General features: G+C 39.7%; 1 protein-coding gene across 2 annotated transcripts in view; it reads left to right on the top strand.

The window, feature by feature from the left end:
- pde4ba (phosphodiesterase 4B, cAMP-specific a) overlaps positions 1 to 20,207 on the top strand; it is a 157,822-nt gene that overhangs the window by 35,796 nt on the left and 101,819 nt on the right. Inside the window, exons 1-2 of one of the 2 annotated variants that reach the window (XM_067514489.1) lie at positions 3,996 to 4,576; positions 4,673 to 5,012. The exons of the other annotated variant lie outside the window; for it this stretch is intronic. Coding sequence (XP_067370590.1) covers positions 4,789 to 5,012 — 224 coding nt within the window. The 5' untranslated portion in view covers positions 3,996 to 4,576; positions 4,673 to 4,788. Of the gene's footprint in view, positions 1 to 3,995; positions 4,577 to 4,672; positions 5,013 to 20,207 lie in introns of those variants that run through there. 2 annotated transcript variants of the gene reach the window in all.

Below are 20,207 nucleotides of genomic sequence, written 5' to 3' on the forward strand. Positions count from 1 at the left end.
GGCTGATATTTCAGAGTTAAAACATGATTATTACTTCTGGCTGTGATACTTGCTTGGATTTCCAGTACCTAGAAAACCGAATTTGTCCACAGGTATTCCCAGAATCCTGGTATCTATTTAAAGTGTCCTCTGCGATGCATAATGATACAGTTTCCCATTATGAATGACATTTGCCTTTGCAGATGCCTCCCCAAAATTGGTTTGGAAACTAAATTTGGATGCATTTCTCACCCCAGGTCAAGACAACACCAGTCAGCTCGTCTGCACTCTGTGTACTTCTTTTGTCTTTTGTCTTGTTGAGCACTGCCCTCTCTGACGTGGTTGCAGACAGCTTTTATGTGGGTGTGAGTAATCCACATATCCAGTGAGCAGAAATTGGATCTTGCGCTTTTCGTTTTAGCACGCACAAAGACTAAATCCGACGAATCACTCAAGATTGCATTTATGTGTAGTTCCAACTTTTCAGCTCCAGTCAGGCATTAAAAAGTATTTAACATCCCCCCAAGAGTTTTTCATTAGTAAGTTATTGTAAGTACTTAAAGGTGAATCCATTTCCTGTTACTTTATACCCCTAATCCACTACTATTTACTTTTGTGTGTTAGTGTGTTCATGTATGTATATTCAGTGTATGTAAAATTCAGTTATGTGATGAGACATGAGAGGGCATGTTCGATTCACAAGTTACCCACCAGTACAAATTACACAGGATAAACTAAAATCAGATTTGCCTTACACTTTGAAAAAAAACCTTTTCGCTGTAGTAAAATTTGGAAAACGGGACTTTTACTTGTAGCCTAGTATTTCTACATTCTATTTAAACATGATGGGCACTCCTCCCACCACTAATGAATATGTGGAAGTAAAATGTCTGACTTGATCGTTTCTGCTCTGATTTTTGTGCAGCTTTTTTAGTAACTCTGAGAACATTGATGTAATTACCATTTTTGTCGAACAAGTGGGGCTATTGGAGTGGAAATGATGATCATATCGAGCACAGAAAACACTGAGATGACAGCATCTAACATTTCAACACGATTTAGCGTGATTATGCAGCTTAACTAGTGGAACAGTGGATGGCCGAATATGACCCAGTTTTATGCTAAATCCTTGGAATGAGCAGACGTGTTCCCGCAGTCTCATCAGCTTTGTGAGAGCTTTGGTTCAGTATCAGAGGTAAAAAGAAAGAAATTAATCTCTTATTTACCTTGGCTCCTCTCCCAGTTGTCAGTTTGTGTTGCATGGCAATCCTCTTGTGTGTGAGAGTGAATTAATCTGAGGCTGAGAATAGTTTAGTCTGCTATGCTGTGAGTTGACAGGGGCATTTTTAATGGGATATCTGTCTTCATGCTACAGTGTACAGACATCCCAGGGAGAAATGTGCAGCAGACATCAAAATCAGCTTCAATCATGGGCTTCATGCAGCTTTCTGTCCAGCTTTTTCAGGTTTCTGCATTAACCACCCCCTTTCCTACCGTTCCCTTCATTTGATTTTTCTTTTCTTTGAGTTTTTATCCTTTGTTTGCATTGATCTTTGGGGATATATATTTCATGAGGATTAATCAAATCTTTTTCGCCTGTCCCTTGCACTTAAAGGTCTACTTTCTCTCAGTGTCCATGTGTTTCTTTGTGAATTCATGTGGATTGATGTGGAACGATGGTCTTTCCACAACTGTGGTTCAGACTAACACATCTCAACAACTGCGTGGACAATAATTACAGACATTCCTGGTCAAAAAAGATTCCCTTCCTGCCGGACCCCTCCCATTTTTATTCGGGCTAGGGACCGGCACCAATGTGAGCCCTGGTTTGGTGGGATGCGATCCCATGGCCTTCTACTCTTTGAGCCAGCAGGCCCCCACAGACATTCATGGTGACCTCAGGATTAATTGTCAAATCCCTCCTAATGATGTTTTCATTTCTCCTTTGTGTCCTGCTACTGTTAGTTTGCTGACGCCTTCAAACAAGATGTGAAGATTGTAAACATTAAACCTCCTTAGGATGATGAGGGTGTGAGCATGTTAGCAACCTGATTCACACATTTAACTCAAAGCTCTGCTGTACATCACAGAGCCTTTAAGTATGGCTGTAGACTTTTAGTCTTGTTTATGACAAATGACTTGGACTAAATGATTAATCATAAGTCATCTTAACATACTGCTATGGAGCTGCCAAAGCTTCTTTACAGGGGCTAATTCATGTCTGTCTGCGCTCTGTTGTGGGCTCTTGGTCATTCCTCAAGGATCTAAATACCAGTTTACCTTCTACCCTCCTCATGCACATTTACGTTTTGTCGTCCACTTTTAACTTCAGTAAAGTGTAGTTTTTGGCTTTGTGTTACAGCTATGCTGCGTAGTAGTTTTTTTTATTATCTTTTTGTTAATATTACATCCTCAACAGCAGCACTGGGCTGAAAAAAATTGACAGGCAGATCTAGGCTGAACTTCCAGTTATATAAAGTGTTTTTAATACTGTGAGTGGCTTGTTTGTTAGGAGTAGCAATGTTATCGATTACCTAGTCGTTTCACTAGTTTGCGCTGAAATATGTCACAAATGTCCCAGATTGTCATTTCAGAAAGACATTCATGAGGATGAACACATCATTTGGGAGTCTTTGATTTACACTTCAGTTGAAATGTCTTGGATTTACGATGGACTCCAATAAAATGTGGTACTGATGTCCATACGGTGCCAAGACGATCAATCCTAATGACTGAACACTGAACTTAGCCACTGCTTGACTGCTCCTCTAGTTTAATAGGAAGCTTTTTGAGAATCTGTCTTAATAAATATTAAATGCATTAGCATTTGGTACAGACACTTTACTAATTTAATAGCTTTAATAACTTTGGTGACAGCTACTCATGTATAACTTAGGAGACAACAAGGTCTGATTTTACTCAGCTCATCAAACAACATTTGATGCTACTGTGATGCATTAGTCAGGAACAAACAGATCATTAGCGTTATTTTTAACTCTATGGTCCAGGGCTCTGCCTTGTTGAGCACTGGTTTTGCCTGTTTGCTGGTGAAACTCAACATAACAGTAAGAGGGGGCAAAGAGCTGGGGAATGCCATGCATCACTGGATGATTTTTAAACCACCATCCAATGATACACACTGTATCCTGCCGTGCTCCTGTCATGTTGCATATTACTACGAGTGTTTTCTTCTTCATGCACAGGCTTGGAAAGCTTCGAATAGGGCTTATTGGCAAGCATTTGGTGAGAAAGAGCTGCACTCTTGGAGGGCTCAGAATCATCAGTGACTCACAACCAAAACAAATCAGTCCACTGAGCCGACGAGCAAGTGCTCACATTTCCACTCATCATGCTGCCGTCCTTCCATTTCTGATGCTCATATAGGATTTTTCTCCCTCCTCCCCTTTGTTTCTGATCCTTCAGGGCATTGTCCCCCTTTCTTCTCTCTTCTTTTCAACTCAGCATAGCCCGGTGTGTGTGGCTATCTATATGGACTGACTGTAATCTCTACATACCGTGACTATCTCTTGGTTGGATTGCTTCCATTCAGAGAGAATTATGGATGTGCTAATGTGTGTGTTTGTGTGTGAGAATATACTTTGTGTAACTTAATATGTGGCTACCTTCTTATCTCAAAAGGACCTTTGTGTGTTGGAATAAATGCATTAGAGAATGTATTTAAATCAGTTGACCTCTGAGCAGCGTTCGTGTTTCTCCTCATTGATGCCGACATTAAGAGGTTTGCTTTTATATTTTTTCCAAACGTGTGCTCACCAGGTGTCTGCCTCCAAATAGGTCACAACATCATCAGCAATATTACCACAAATCTAAACAAAAAATTTAAAAAAATAAAAAATAAAATAAATCTGACAAACTGTTACTGTGCCTGCCTGCTTGTCGTCACAGCCACCACCGGCCAATCCTCCACAGGGGAGGCGTGGCTTGCACTCGCTGCGTGCCTGCTCTGAGCTCCTTGTGTATATTCTGAATGAAACAGCAAATGAAGCATTTGCCTGCGTGCTGTGCTGTGCTGTGCTCAGCTCACAGCTCTGACTACGAGTGAAGGGGAAATTTGACTGGAGGCTTGGCATAGTGGGAGTCACTTTGTGCCACACCACGAGTGCCTTTTGGGAGACGTGGGGGTTGATTGCAGAGAGCGGAGGTCAGTCAAGCAGTAGTTAATGGAGGGAAGAGCAAGACAGGAGGAGGCAGAGGGCAGTTTTCGGTCCTACTGAATCTTTCATAAGGGGATCCTCCAACGTCAATCTGCCGGGATGGACTGAAAGAAAGAGCTGGTACTGAGGTAAACATTTAACAGGCAGCATTAGTGACAGAGGGAACCAAGAAGGAGCAGGGAGATCTAGAGCTGGGGTGTTACTTTGCAGTCAGCAGGACAAAAAGAGAGATGGTGTTGTCAGAATAAATTCTTCTCCTCTTTACCCGTGGGTAAAGCTCATTCAAGAGCCTCTCATGAACAGAAGACCAGGAAAGAGTGAGTGCACAACCGCTGGCCAGCTAATTCCCGAAGCCGTGAAGAGCGAGGAAAGGGGGAAGGACGGAAAGCACAGAGGCAAAGCAACACAAGCAAAAAAAATAGGTATGTGCCAGCCGGCCCTTTAATGGGTTAATAATTGTGTGTCCTCAGTTTTCCTGCTACAAGATTTTAACCTGGGTGAAACTTTTTTGTGTCAAGAGGAGGACTGAATCAGCTGTACATGACTTGGTGGTGGGACTGAATTGGACAGAGAGTGTCAGAATTTGACTGAGGAATAAAAGTCTGCCAGTCAGGACTGAATCCAGCCTGCAGGGATGTCGTCCAACGAGCTGAGCGTTGAGATGGACTCCTGCATCCGGACGTTCAAGGAACACATGCACCTGGAGCTGGAGCCCCCAAAAATGTCAGGAGTGGCGGGAGGGAAGAGGGGTGCCACATCCCCCAAACTGTCACCCAGAAGCTCCCCGCGCCTCTTCCGCAAGCTGATGGTCAACAAGAGCATTCGACAAAGGCGACGCTTCACGGTAGCTCATACCTGGTAAGGCCTGTGGTGATGTTGCAAAAATAAAAGAGGGGGAAAAGAGGATGGACACGTACAGAAATGGAAATTGGTGATGGTCACAAGAGATGTGTCAGAAAATAAACATGATAACACAGAGAATTGGAGGATAAGGATTAAAAGGGGAAAGACAATGGGATTAAAATGGTAGGGAAATGGAGACTGGGGGAGATTAAGGTAGATGGCATGGAAGAGTGGGCGGTTGAGAGGAAAGAAAAAAAGAGTGAAAGCTAGACAGATGACATTAGACAGCCAAGGAGTGGGGAAAAACATTTCAGTGAAGGTGAGAAAACACAGGTACAGAAATGGATTCAGCTCTTCAAAATGGCAAATTTTCATGGCAAGTTTTGACATGATGAGTGGGGTCAAAACTGTATGTCTGGTGATTTGTGACTGGGTCAGGGGATTACATAATAGAATAAAATCACATTCCCCAGACAACTGGTCCTCCATTTTGATGTAGTGTATCTCTACCCCTTTAAAGGTGAATTGTGTATGTCTGCATGTTTTTCTGTGTGTGTGTGTGTGTGAGTGTCTCTGCACGCACGCACATCAGTCCATGTTTTGGATGTGGAGCAGTGATGTGGAGGGAGTGGTTCGAAACCTCAGGAAAAAAAATGCATGGTTACAAAACACAACACAAGCTCAATTCATATATATTGCAACACGCACAAACACATTTTTGTTGTCATGCAAATTGTTGTACTTTCTTTTGGTACATTTCACACAAGAAACTCTTGTTTATTGACTTCTTAAATTGAACAAGTCAATAATACTACAATGTTAAAAATAATTTATTCCTAAATTACTTTTTCTTATTGGTAATACAAATATTTTCCTCGGTTACTTTGTCTAATTAATTTATTAAATATGAAGGCAGGGCTTGCTGTGCTATGTAACGTGTAGATTAGAGGTTAGGAAAAGACCTGCTGTGGTTTTGACTACAGAGGCTTCATGGTGACTCTTGTCCCTCATAAAAACACCAGGTAAACATGTTCACATTAGACAGTGGTGAAAGAAGGAATTGGCACATTCCTGCAAATGCATGCAGTACTATACATATCTGAAGGGGGTCACATGTATGTTTGTGGTAACATGATGAAGCAGGCTTGTACCTGCATGAATGGGGTTGGTCAAAGGGAAAAGCCAGTCTCAGTTGTGAGATGGGAGGAAAGGAAAGGGAGTTCAGTTAAGAATCTGCTCCTGTGTGTTGTGTCTACATGCTGCACTATGTGATAGAATAGAGGTGTGTGTGTGTGTGTTAGTGTGTGCACTTTGGACTGCATCTATGTGAGACCATCTATATTTTTTAGACACTATATGGAAATGTGTGTCCATATATTTGTGTTTATCTGCTCCCTTCTCCTTCAGTGTTTTGCTCTCTGCTCACAATAGGGACTAATGCATGTTTTTCTCTTCTCTCTCACATTGTATAACCTATTTCTGTGCAGAGACAGAGATTTTTAGGGGTTGGGTAGGTACAGAGAGGGGAACATGCAAGAAGAAAAGCACTAAAAACTGCTTTATTTAGAAATAATTAAAGATGGCAGTAGTCTCCCCTGGGTTGTTTGTCTTGATGAATCCACAGTCTATGGGCTTGATCTGAAGACACGACAACACCCATTACAGCCGTTAACTGCCAGTCGAGCCCATTATCAGCCATGTTCATGGTAAAGTGTCCTTGGGTGAGACACAGAGGTCTATCTACTCACTCACTTTAATGCTCCAAAAGTGACAGCTAAAAGCTAAAATTGGAAATTGGGGTATAAAAAAGAGCAGAGTAGACACAATGAGAGAGTGCCTAAAAGGAAAACTCAACAGTAAACTTCAGTGGTGACAGTGTTGCATTTACCATAGTACAAAGTAATAGGCAAATAATAGCCAACCAGGACCATGTGTTCTAAACTTAATTTTCATGCTTATTTATCATCAGGCATGTGGTACATGTTAGGTTATGGTAAAAGTACTGTAAATTTCTAGCAGCATTACAAGGTTAAGCACGTAGGGTTTTTTTTTTTTGGATTGTGCCAAAGACATAACAAAAATACACTGTGTACTGGCCTAAAATATCATTATTTGTTTTGTCTTAAAAAATAAAAATCACCTTTCCTGGACATACTTCAGAGTATTAGTCACCACACACTCTTTCTGGCCTAATTGTCTCAACACCTGTCCTAGACCTTGGGAAAGTGTGATGAATTAGTAGTATGTGTTGACCAAGTGATCAGGTTTTATGAATGATAAAAAATGTTATGTAATATTCTTTTTCTTAATGCTGTAGAATTTAGCACTGCATTAATTATCTCTGAAAACTAACACAGTTTTTAAACAACTGATTCAAATTTCAGTGGTTTTTCGGTTATTTTTCTCAATACCTGTTCACTGTTCCTTACAATCTGATATCAGCAGTTGTCCAGAAACATCACTCCATATGAGTTTTAATGTTGCTGTATAACTGCCGGAAGCGTAAATAAGCGATTGTTAGTTCAGTTCAACAGCTTGTTTCTGCTGCCCCCAAGTGGCCAAAAGAATCAGTTTTTGCAGCTTTAACAAAGGGCTTATTTCAACCAAACCATGGCCTTTACCTAAACCTAACTGAACCTCAATTAAACCATTATCTAAATACACACAAATATTTTACTTTGTCAGAGTATATGTATTGCTTTATTTAGTATGTTTTTTTTTGTTAATATTATTATTATTATTATTATTTATTATTATTATTAAGATATCTATCCAGACAGACTTATACTAACTGTTCTTTACAAATCTTTTTTCTTTATCTCTTGATCTGTTTATGACCTGGACAAGTTTTATTTTTATTTTTACCTACCACTGGAGTTTTCCCAAAGGTGCTTGTTCAGCTGCAACTGTACTTTCTCTTGAAAACGTTTCACCTCTCATCTGAGAAGCTTCATTAATTCCAGATGAAATGTTTTATGCATGTTCTGCCCGTTAAACCCTCTTTGCCTTTCATCAGTTCATGGTGTTTATCAGTTGCTAACAGCCTGGTGACTTGTATGATGTCCATACATCTGGAGTTTTAAATGAAAACCTTGTGATTGTATATAGTTTCCATCTTTAATACTACTCATGGTAACATTATTTTGCCTTGCAGCGAACTAGTGGTGAACTCCTGACCTGCTGGCACTCAGACAATGATTCTTCTGTTTCAGATGTTCAGCTGTTCCCATGCCTCTTTCTCTCTCTATGATTCTGTCCTTTATACTCTCTTCGCCTCTTTTTATGTGTGTTTTCCCAAAAGTTGCACTCAATCTGTCTGCTTCATTGTATTCCACCCTTCTTCGTTTTTTTTTTCTCTCTCCTGTCTTTCTCCCTTTCAGACTCCAAAGCACCACACATGATGTAAATGTTTGATGGCTGGCTGGGGGTGTGTGACCGCTCTGTTTTCCACTCATGCAAAAGGCACATTGGGGAGAGTGAGAAAGTTTGGAGAAAGTATTAAAGTGCCATGAGAGTAGTATGACGGGAAACGAAGGGAAAATTGAATAGAAGATGAGCAAAAAGGAAAAGCATCTTCGTTCAGCCAAAGTTTGATGGTTGATAACGCTCATAAATGTATGTCTGTACTCAACTGCATGCGACTGGTAAACAGGTAGCCAGCTACAATAGAAAAGAAGGCTCACTTTGTGTTATGGCCATGTTGAGGTATGTCTTGTGCGTCAACCTGCGTGTTGACGTGCTTTCAGCTGCCTGAATAGATAGTGGAGAAGGTGAGAGGGATAGTTAAAGAGGCGGAGCCAGGAAACACACAAACGTTGTGTATATAGAAAAAGGGAGACGGATAAACAGAAAAACAGGCCTCACTCACCACAGTGGAGTCAGCCCTGACAAAAACAAACAGAGGTCACTCTGCAGAAGGTTATTTACCTTAGTTTAAATGTCAACCTAAATATCCATCTTGCTTCACCATCCCATCCCTCACTCTGTCTGCTATTGATTTGTTTCTTTCTCCGCTCGCCTCTGTGACTCACCCAGCATCATCTTTATATGAACGTCAGGGAAGGCTTGACGTGATTATTGTTACTGCTGCAGCCAGTGTTTTTACGCCAACTGCTCACTTGAGTGAGAAACAGGGGGACAGGCGGAGAGATGAGGGAGATTAAACATGTATCACACAACCTAAATATATTATGACATCTTATTATAGATGGAGCCCCCTTATCTCATGTGAATGAAGAGTTCCTTTTTCTTTTTCTTACAGCTTGTTCTCTTTGTGAATGCAACTCTGTGGAAGTTTTGGCCACTGGGTGACTTTTTGCTCCCGTAAACTGTTTTGTGCAGATTTTAGATGGATTTTATTGTATGCAAACATGATAATTTGGTTTGCATATTGTAAAAGCCACCAAAATCTTAAATAGTCTTTGGAGGTATTTTTTTTTCTTGAAGAGTACCATCATCATTATCCTATCTCTCCCTTTCATCTCCAGTTCCTATTTTTGCTCTACTATTGAAGCTAAAAACTGTAAGTCTAAACTTGTGACATAGTTTATGCATCTGAAAAGGTGGATTACATGACTTGAGTTGTGACAGGACATGTCAACCTCTGTTTTCTCTGTTACCAGAGAATGTTGACACTGAAAGCCAGAAGATGATGATTTGGAATGACATGCAACATAGGTCAGACCATTTTTTGTTTTTTTTTTGGAACTCTTATGATATGAGGACATCCTGATGATGTAAGTAACATGCACCCAAGAGGGTGTGGGTCCCATAAAGAGATAATACATAGAAAGTGCCTTTTAAGTTGCTTTCCAAAAAGATAGAATGACCAAAAATAGACAAATACAATAACAACAAAGAGATGAAAGCTTACCACTTACCAAAAAAAACAAATGCATAATGACCAAATGTGTGACAAAATGACACAGAGTGTTTTAAATGCAAAAGGATAAAACTAATTTGTAGTCTTCAGTCTGTGTCTTCTGTGTCAGGGATGAAAGCCTTTTACCTGTGAACACCTGTGGGCCCATTTTCTCTATTCTCTCCATCTATGATTGTACGTCTCAGTCTGTCTGACGTCGACACAGTTTGTAACGTCACCGGCATTAGTCCTGCCCCACAGTCTTCTGATTGGCCTTGTTATGTGTCCGGCCACACAACAGCCATTCACAAGAATTAACATCAGACCTTTTGAGTCACTGATAAACTTGGTGATGTGGGTGGTGAGTCATAGGTCTGGAATTAGGCTTCCTCTTCCCCTCTCCTCCTCCTCCTCCTTCTTCATTTGCTCATGCTGCATGAGTCGGTTCAACACCCTCCATGCCTCGCTCCCGTCTCCCTGTATCGAACCAGCCAGGCATAAAGTTTACCATTATGGATGGGTGAAGGAGCACGATGGCACAGGGTTGTGTATGCAAGTGCACGGCCCTGTGTGCATTACCATGTCTGTGTGCTTATTTTGGCTAGAATTGGGATTTAAGGCATGAAAACATGAGGGAAGTGAATTATTCTTTCCTTTTACATGTTCATTTCATAACATGAGATTTCATAACTACTCATTAATTTTTAATCTTGTCCCGGCTCTCTGCTTATATCTACATTTGCTCTTAATAGAGCAGCACAAGAGGATGATAAAGTCGACATTAGGAGCCAATGGGATATTTACAAGAAACACTCTGATGTTGACATGATGCGTAAACTACTCAATTACTTTAGCTCAAGCAATCTTTAAATTTCCATGCACAGAGGGTAAATGGCTGATGGGAAGGTTATTGCTGCTTCCCCTGGGAGGTCTTTGTAGTTGCTTTAAGCTACTGTGAGGGATGTACTATACCATGTTATTTACACTGTTGTCATTTTGAATTTAAATGATAAACTGTATTGCGGTTCATACCACCATTGGCCCTTTTGTATGTCACAGTGAATTTTAGTACCAAAACAGCAATGGCTTTACTGTACGAACTTTTTCCGCTTTGTGTATACCAGCCATGATAAAGAGATTTTATTATTATTATTGTTTTTTTTATGTATGATAAAATATCTCAGGGAAAAAATATGTTGTTCTACATTTAATTGTTGAAGCTGCTGGGTAAAAGTCAAACACCCTTCAGAAAACAAACCGTTGCACATCAAAACCACATACCAGGCTGAGAAATGGAGGAACAGGAATAAACAGGGGAATGGACACGTTTAGTTGCATAGCAAAATGATGTTGAAAATACTTTTTAAAAGGATAATAACTCTTTCATTGGGAGCTTAATTAAGTTAAACACTAGATTAATATAGTAAATTAGCAGAAACATGACACAAGTTGCTTGTCTGTTTGCACTCATCCGATTACTGACATAGACACATATTATTGCAAACTTTTATTTACTACTGACAAAGTTACGCCAGCATTAGGTGTTGATTCAAAGTGGGATAAGCAGTAATAATTCCTTAAAATGGCCATAAGGCAAATGGGTAACTTTGACTTTAATTGAACTGAACTAAACTTAAAGTCAATTCAACATTATTTATATAGCGCCAATTCACAACAAAGTCATCTCTAGGTATTTTACAGAATAAAGTCAAGACTATAAAAACTATAAGACTATAAAAACGAACCCAACAATTTCCCCTTGACCAAAGGAATATACAGCTGTCTGTCCATATTGTTGGTTTATGCCAATTATTTGACATTGGTACAGAGGCAGCTGTGCCTCATCACTTGGAACAGATTGGCTTCTAATCGCAGGGTCAGCAGTTTGATCCCTGTCTTTTCTAGTCCACATGTCAAAGTGTCCTTGGGCAAGACACACTAAACTCCAAGTTGCTCTTATTGTAGTGTGTGTATGTACACTTTGGCTAAAAGTGTCTACTAAGTGACCACAAGATAAAAAAAAATAAATTTAAATTTAGCATCAGTTTAATTAAGGGTCAAAAATGTTTATGTAATGTAAATTCACAGATGGACAAAATGTATAAATCAATGATTACTGTGTATGTATGAGGAAAAAGGATTCGATGCATTTGTAATGCTGCAGGCACTTGTCCAGGGGGTCTCTGGAAAACGTGACCTTTAGTTCTAGCATTCAGGAAACATTGGAAAATCCATTTGTCTTCATTATTTTTGATGTTCATCCCCTTTCCTTCTCCTCCTTCTCTTCCTCCCGCTTGGCTTTCTAAGACCACTTCCTTCTCTTTTGCCATCTAGCCTGCGATAACGATGTAGCATTTGCAATTTAATCAGAGGCTCTAAACATGTAATTTATAATTGAGATTTCCATCTCTTTGCATGTTTTATGATGAAGCCCAAATCACTGCTGCTGGATTTGGAAAAATTGGAAAATAACCCCCTACTTTTAGTTTTTCTCTCAGCTTCTATGGTCTTTTTTGGTTAGGGCATTAGAAATTTTGTCTATAATGAATTTCCAAAAAGACAAATAACATTCCCGCTTGGGAGGGGAGAGGGACCACGAGAAGCAGCAGAAGAGGACGCGAAGAATGGGAGCAGTTATTTGCAGAATGGGGTTATAATAAGTGTGGAAAGACTATGCATCTATTCATACTGTGCTTCTTAGGGCAGTTACAACTGTGAATTTTGTCAGTAACGCAGTACTCACTGCATGATAAAGCAAGCGTGAGTGTTTAGGACATGCACATAGTTTTTAGTCTGCATGTGTGCTTTCGTCCTTTTTAGAGAAAATACAGCTGTGTCATTTACCTATTAGTCATTATTGTGTCTGTGCCTTTGTGTGTGTGTGTGTGTGTGTGAAAGAAGTACCAGCTGTATATTCCTTTTCAGTCCATTCAGAGGAGCATAAGCATCCATTAACAATAAAGCACCATTTGTATGAGTTGAAGTAAGCCGAACACAACAGTACATTTCCTGTCTGCCTTTCTCCTTCCTGTCTGCCCTAAGAAAGAAGTAGTGATTATTCTCCACTTGACTGCTGTCTGTCACACTGACTGAAAAGAACTTTGGCAGCATTTTTTTTTCCCAGTTGGCAACAACGTGCAACGTTGCAGAAGGGAGGCAGAGCTGCATTGTATTTTATCTTCCTAAATGAAAACAGAGTAGCTGCATTGGATAACAGTTATTGTAGCAGAAGTTAATCAGAACTTGTTATAGTATGGCAAAAATGAATGTGCAGATTTATCAGAGTGGGCCTGCAACCCATATGATCAGCTAAAAGTAATGCAGTATGCATGCATGTTGTATGCCCTACATCTGGGAAGATTAAAATGTGTAGTTTTTGTTGAACTTGTTTAGGAGGTTTTGATTCCACCAAATGGTCATCTGGCAGCTGTTCATTGTGGTGCTGTTGATTTAGTTTTACATTAAACTGAGAGCTGTTCCTAATTATCATTCCAACGCACTTGAAACGGAAATGTTTTTTGTGGAGGAATCTCCTAAGCCGACAGGTCAACTCTACGAACTTCTTTTGTCATCATAAAAAATCAGTTTGTAGATTAAAACAGCACCTCATTGTCTTTAGCATCTTTATAGCTACAGTACATTAAAAGGATCTTTCCCTGGAAGCTCAAAAACCCAGAGCTTTTTAGGATGGACATTTTCTTAGAAATATCAATATGGTTTAAAATCCTGAAGTTGAAAGCAGTTACAGTTGAAGAACTACTGTACATTATCCAACAAAGGACTGTAGCACTTCCTGTGTTTCAGCAGACTAATGCTTATCCATGTTTATAGTTCATCTCACTTTCCAGTGACCACAGATAATGTCTTTACATTGTAAAATTGCAAATCACGCTGTAATTGTGTGTACAATTTTCTAGATTATTACTTGTTGGATTGCCCATAACGCTGTTGGTAATGGGATTTGGATGCAAGATTAATTTAGTAGATTTCCCCAAAGTTGATCAGGCCACCATGGAAACAGTGACAGTTACCCGTCTGGCGCCAAGGTGCCCAGTCTGAATCACTGTCTCCCAGTAAAATAACATTCTCTGTCCTCCTATCTAATAAACAAGAGTTTGACACATTCATACGTTGTCTATTCGTCATCATCTTCTCTATTTAACTGTTCTCTCTTTGTTGTCAGTGTTGTTGTTGCGGTTACTGCTTGTTCCATACTGTTGTCTTCACGTGGACCAGTACAGAGTGAGTGTAGGAATGTGCGTATACATATTAGCAGCTGGATGTGGGACTTGATGCTTGTCTAGTTTGTTCAATTGTATTTATGATTGGTGTGTGTGTGTGCATGTCCAATGTCTCCTTGACTTGATGTCACCAAAGGCCTATGGGGAAACCACCACCCACACACTTTCTGATATGCAGTGAGTTCTAGTGTGCGAGAGAAAGTGTGCATGTTTGTGTGTGCCTGCATGCTGATGTGAATAAGATTGGATTTGTTAAGAGTCTGAGTGGTTTTGTGTTAGTATGGGTTCAGGGATAAAAGGATTTGTGTGTGTGTGTGTGTGTGTGTGTGTGTGTGTAAGATGGAGAATTATATATTATTATAATATAAAATTTTTTTTCTGCAGCAGGAAACTGCACATTAGACAGACAGATCCAGTTATTGGCTAACATGAGCAGTTAGCAGCCATATAGCTGAAGTATTTCCTTCAGGAGTTGAGGGTTAGTTTCTACAAAGGTTCAATTCACTTTTGTCACTTCTTATACAGACCTTATGGTTATTCATTGTCAGTGACACAGCTTGTGGTTGACCAGATAGTGTATGAACATACATTGAGTAAAAAAAAGTAATACTCACCTTCACTTTCTTTAGTTGCAACAGTAAATTGACACTATAACTGCTCTTCAGAAGTGATTTTGGACTAAATAAAATATTTTAACACCTTTAACAGCATTAAAGTTAGCTTTAAAAAAAAAAAAGAAAAAGAAATAATTACATGTAGCCTCATTAATTTGCCTCACTTGATATTATGCGTTGTATATTGCATTGACTATTCTGAAAAGATATATGTTGCAGCCCTAATCCCATCATTAGCTTTGTGTCAGTAGGGGAAATGTTGCAGTCCAATTCTTCCTGCTCTGAATGTGAATCTGATTTACTGCCTCATGTCTCTTCGCAGCCGCCAGACGCCAAAGACACACACATTAATAAGCTGTTGCTGAGAACAAGTGTGGCACTTTATAGGGGTTTACCACGTGAGACCTGTTGAAATAAATAGTCAGATTTCCAATCGTGCAATAGTATTTTAGATATTCACATCCCCTCAGAAGGTTTAAAATGAACATAAAAATAAACAATTCTTTACCAGCTCTGCTCTTTCTGTTCTTCTCTCCATGTAGTTTTCCACCTGCTGTCTCTCCTCACCCCCTCTTTTCATCATGTCTGTACCGTGATTAAGACTGAGTTTGCCTTTAGTCCATTCCTGTTCATTAGCCCTACTCTCCAGCAGTGCTTGTTTAGTTAGTGTCATGTTGATTAATACACACAAGCTGTGAGAGACCTTTTCATAAACTGGTCTGACTTCCTTAATGACCCCGCTACCCTCCGTCGGTCCGCGTGTAGATAGAATGAGTATTCATAGGTTTTAGTTGGTTGCTGTTGACCCTTAAAGATATTTTGCTGCATGTGAAGAAGCTGTATAACACGTCTAAAATCCCACAGTAAAGGAAATGATTAAGATGAATAATTTTGATATTGTATCCCTGATGAGGTGCATGCTCCAGTGGCTAAAAACCACATGAAAATTACTTTTTAAGTCTGTCAGAGAGTGGTGGTTTCATCAGTTGAGGGTGTTTACGTGAATGATTTCACAATGCGGTAATGTTTCACCACCCTTTAAACGTCTACATCTTTCTAATAACAAAAATAGCTACATAGTGCTGCAAGATAGTAAAATTTACTATTTTACATTTTAGTTATATACATTAATACACTCCCACATAATAAGCAATGTTTACAGTTTTTATTAGTACTTAACCGGATCCTGATGCAGTCGAATGAAATTACCAGTCAGCTTCAAAATATTTAGGCTGCTAAAAGAAATCTGTCAGACTCCATGGATAATATCTGGGTTACTAACAGCATGATGCAGGGCAATAATTCACACATTTACAGATGTGGTTCATCGTAAACAAAGTACAAGTAGGAGAGACACAATAGGAAAGAATAGGATTTTAAAATGCCACACACCAACATTATTTGCAGCATTAGCAGTTAAAATCTAGCAACGCATATTAAATCAGAAAGTAAAAATGAATCTTAATACAAACTTATTTCCCAAAGTACTGTTCCTCACAGTCTTAATACAGAAGCCATTTTTATTTAATATATTTGTCACTTTTGTTTATTGTTGATAACATAGTTAATTCATAATAAATATTACAATTGATCATAGAAATGTCTGTTACTCAAAAATGAAACAACTTTAGCATTTGCCCACAGCTGGTTTCTGGATATTTACTACTCAATGAGAGTAGTAAGCTGCTCAATGAGAACTTCTCCAGATGTCTGATCTTCTCCATCTCAGGTCCTCTGCAGGAATTGATTTGTTTTTGAATTTTAAAAAAATTAACAATTTGTTATTGTTTTATTATTCAGAAATGAGCATTTTGTTTCTCTGCTGTAAACTGCTGTGTCTACAAACTTTACTAGTGCAAACAAGCTTTTAGCAACATAAGAAACGATAGTTGTTTTACAGCAGGTTCCAGTCTTCTGCTCTGACCTGGATTGAGATCGTTAAATCAGACTAACATATCTCTCTTTCCTGTCACATGGGCTGGTCCTGAGTCAGTTTCCTTTTTCCTTTCTTATATATCAATTTACACATTGTTTTCTATTTTCATGTTTCTGTTGCTATTGATGCATCCTGAGTTTGTCTGTCTTTTCTGTCCCCTCTCTCCTCACCCCTCATGTAGCCTGATTAAAAGTGCTGGTGTTACTTACAGTTTTTGTGGATTCAATCATTTAATTACACTAAAGAGCTACAGAAATGTAATAAATGGAACTGAAGCACCACATACCATTAATAGTACAAGCTTCTTCATGTTAACAGGGGACAGACACGCTGAAGTGGGGATTTAAATGTTCAAAATATGAGAAGAATCTGAACCTTTTCTCCCACTGAGTGTCTGCCACGTCCCCAGGATCTGCAGCTACAACTGCGTTGACCTGACATCAGGTGAAAGGCCATTATGTGACCTAAACTGACGGACAGCGGCAAAGTCATTTTATTTATTGCTAAATTATCAATAATTGTTAAATGTTGGTATGGAAAGGGGACATAGGTTGGCCGCCATTTAAAAAATTAAAATCCCTCAACATCTGTTTGATTGTTTGAAGCTTGTACAAATATTCGTGTTCCCCTCAGGATGAAGGTACAAACTTTTGTAGTCTCCACAACAAATACATGTGCTGACACTGTTTTTTAAACCACTGATGTATTATCATATTATATATTAATTCAACTTCATTCCCACAGAAACACAGATCATTGATGTGTTGGTGCACAGGCGTTTACTTTGTAAACTACCTGGCACATGATGATCACTTGTCAAGCTTTTCTGCTCTCTCCAAAGGAGCTGACTGCTGTTTATTGTGTAAGTGTGAGTTCATTAACGCAGCCAGTTCTTATGGCATTAATGCTGGTTTAACATACAAGGCTGCAATGAAAGTTAGAGGTAAATGTCCTACACTGGATCTCTAGACAGAGTGGACCTGCAGAGGCCAGCTCAGTACAGCCAGGAGGAGGCCTTTCTGTCCACTGTAGTCAGCTAGTTTGCTGGACACATCAGACCCGCTGTGGCATGTGGGAGGGACTTCATATAGAAAACATTCCAGGGGGGAGGTGGAAACACACATAAATACACAGTCCGTCATTGAGATAAACATGCTCATATAAAGGTTTACTGTACACAGAGACAAAAACATACACAAGTAAACTCACAGATTGATGATGGGGAGGAAAATGTATAGATTAGAAAAATATATCTGGAACATCATAGAGAAGTTAATGAGGAACACATTTCAGTGTAATATACACACGCACACTCCTATAACCACCAGGTTTAATTGGAATGACAAACGGCAGGCTGTAAGAATATTTCATAGCATGTGGCCTAGAAAATCTGTTAAGTTTTCTTAATAACTTTTTCTCTCCAGATCTTTTGTTTTTTTTTTCTACTTGAGTCTGTCTCCCTACTGCACCGCTGTCATTCACAATATTTAGTGTAAAAGTTTGGAGGCTACATATTTCTTCAGTTAAGAATTGTTAACGGTAGACGAATCCTTGATGGTCATTACATCCCAAAAATCCACTGAGGTCATTCGTCAACAGAGCACAATTATAGTCAACTCATGAATTTGAGAAACACTTTACAGCCACCAGCCGTACAGCCATTGAAAAATAAATCACATGAAGGGTGATGTTGTGATAAAGTCGATTGTGGTAAATAGATTTATTAAACATAGCCTTTATGTGACGTGCTGAAACCACACAGCACTGTGTTTTGAGGTCAGCATCATGATGGTAAATTTGGACTGTAGTTAATTAGGGCTCCTCAGATATCCCCAAAATTAGTTTTGGTCTCAGGAGCCCTCGAATGTTTCAAACCTTTGTGGACTTCTGTGTCTCCACACTGAGTTATGGTACAGTTGTGTTAGGAGTTTTGTGTTTATGAGATCGTAATTAGTCCCATGGATACAGACAAAAGCATTGTTCCTGCTGTCCCATTTTTCAATGAGTCACCTATCTATCATATGAACATAATCACAATCCGAGTCCTAAAACAATGAACAGGTTCGTAGCCAGGTGAGTCTGGGAGGCTGGTCCCTATTGAAAGAGAAATCTGGGTCTTTGCTATCAATTTCCCATCATGACAATACAGGTTTGTGGAACTTTTTCATGGAACAAGAAAGATGTCTTAATACTTTAGAAATTAGCTTTTTAACCTTTCAATTTCTAAAAGGTTTATGCTCTTACTAGTCGACTAGAATTCAATGCCACTGTTATGCTACCCAGGGGTTGTAAGCCCACAAAGATTACACCAAGAACTATGTGTGCAATAGTCTGGGAGGAGGAAGGAACACCAAGGTAACATCTATGAAACTAAAGGCCTCACTTGCAGTGGGTAATATCAGTGTCCACGAGTCCACCGTCAACATTGAACAATAGTATTTGTTGTTGGTTAAAGAGGATTGCTACCCATCTACAGTTTGCTCAAAACCTTGTGGAAATACCAAAGGATAATGTAAGAGTGTTCTGTGGATGGATGAGAGCGCAGTAAAAGTCTTTGGCTTGAATGGGAATCAGTATATTTCTGTTATCTATCTATAAACTCAAGCTCCACTGGGAGAAAGATCTCCTGTGGCGTTTTGTGGAGCACTTGACTGTGATCGTTCTCTGGCTGAAAGTGCTCCTCTGTGTAGCCAGAACACAGTGGAGTGGGTGGAGGGATTGTCCAGGATTGAGAGGAGTTTGGACAACATTCTCCTCTCAGCCACAACATGCAGAGGGTCCAGCTTCTCCTCCAGGACACAACGAGTCCTCCTTATCAGTTTGTCCTGTCTGTTACTGTCTGCCACCTTCATATTGCTGCCCCAGGAAACCACAGCACAGAAGATGGAGCAGGCACAGTGCTGTATATTTGTGTTTATTTCCTGCTGCACTGGAGTCTGATTATCCTGCAGGTTTAATCTAAATATTTTCTTGAAGACCTTTAACATGGCTTGCTGCAGTGATCTAATTGTCCTCCACATTTCTCTCCTGGTGTCGGCCTTCTTGCCTTCTTCGGGTTCTCGTTAGCTCATTAAGCTCAAGTCTTCCAGGAGTCTTCCTGGTCTTTCTTACTACTCTGATCTATAACCTTTCAGATTGTTCCATGAGGCATCGAGTTCTGAGCCAATGAGCCTGGCATTTGAAGGTCACTCTTACAGAACCACAGCGGAGCCCTGAACCGCTGATCAGACTACAGAGCAGAGGACAAAAATAAGTTAATTCAAACACCCTCATGCACAGATGGAAATCACATTAACATGTGTTCCTCAGCGATGCAGCGAATCAAGCACCCGGTTCAAATCCATGCAGAAAAAGCTTCCTCTCCATATTGTCGAACAGTAAGATCTTTTTTTTTTTTCTGACATTAGAAGACATTAGTTACAGTAGAGGCCACTGTTTAGACTTAACATAAAGCTTCTCGGCTACGCACGTTGGCACGAGAAAAAGTGACGGTCATAAGGAAGTTGTTGCATGTCCTGCTCAATGTGTGGGTGGGTGTGTACCCGTAATACAAAGATG

This window comes from Channa argus, chromosome 8 (genome assembly GCF_033026475.1).
Source record: "Channa argus isolate prfri chromosome 8, Channa argus male v1.0, whole genome shotgun sequence".
Taxonomy (NCBI): domain Eukaryota; kingdom Metazoa; phylum Chordata; class Actinopteri; order Anabantiformes; family Channidae; genus Channa; species Channa argus.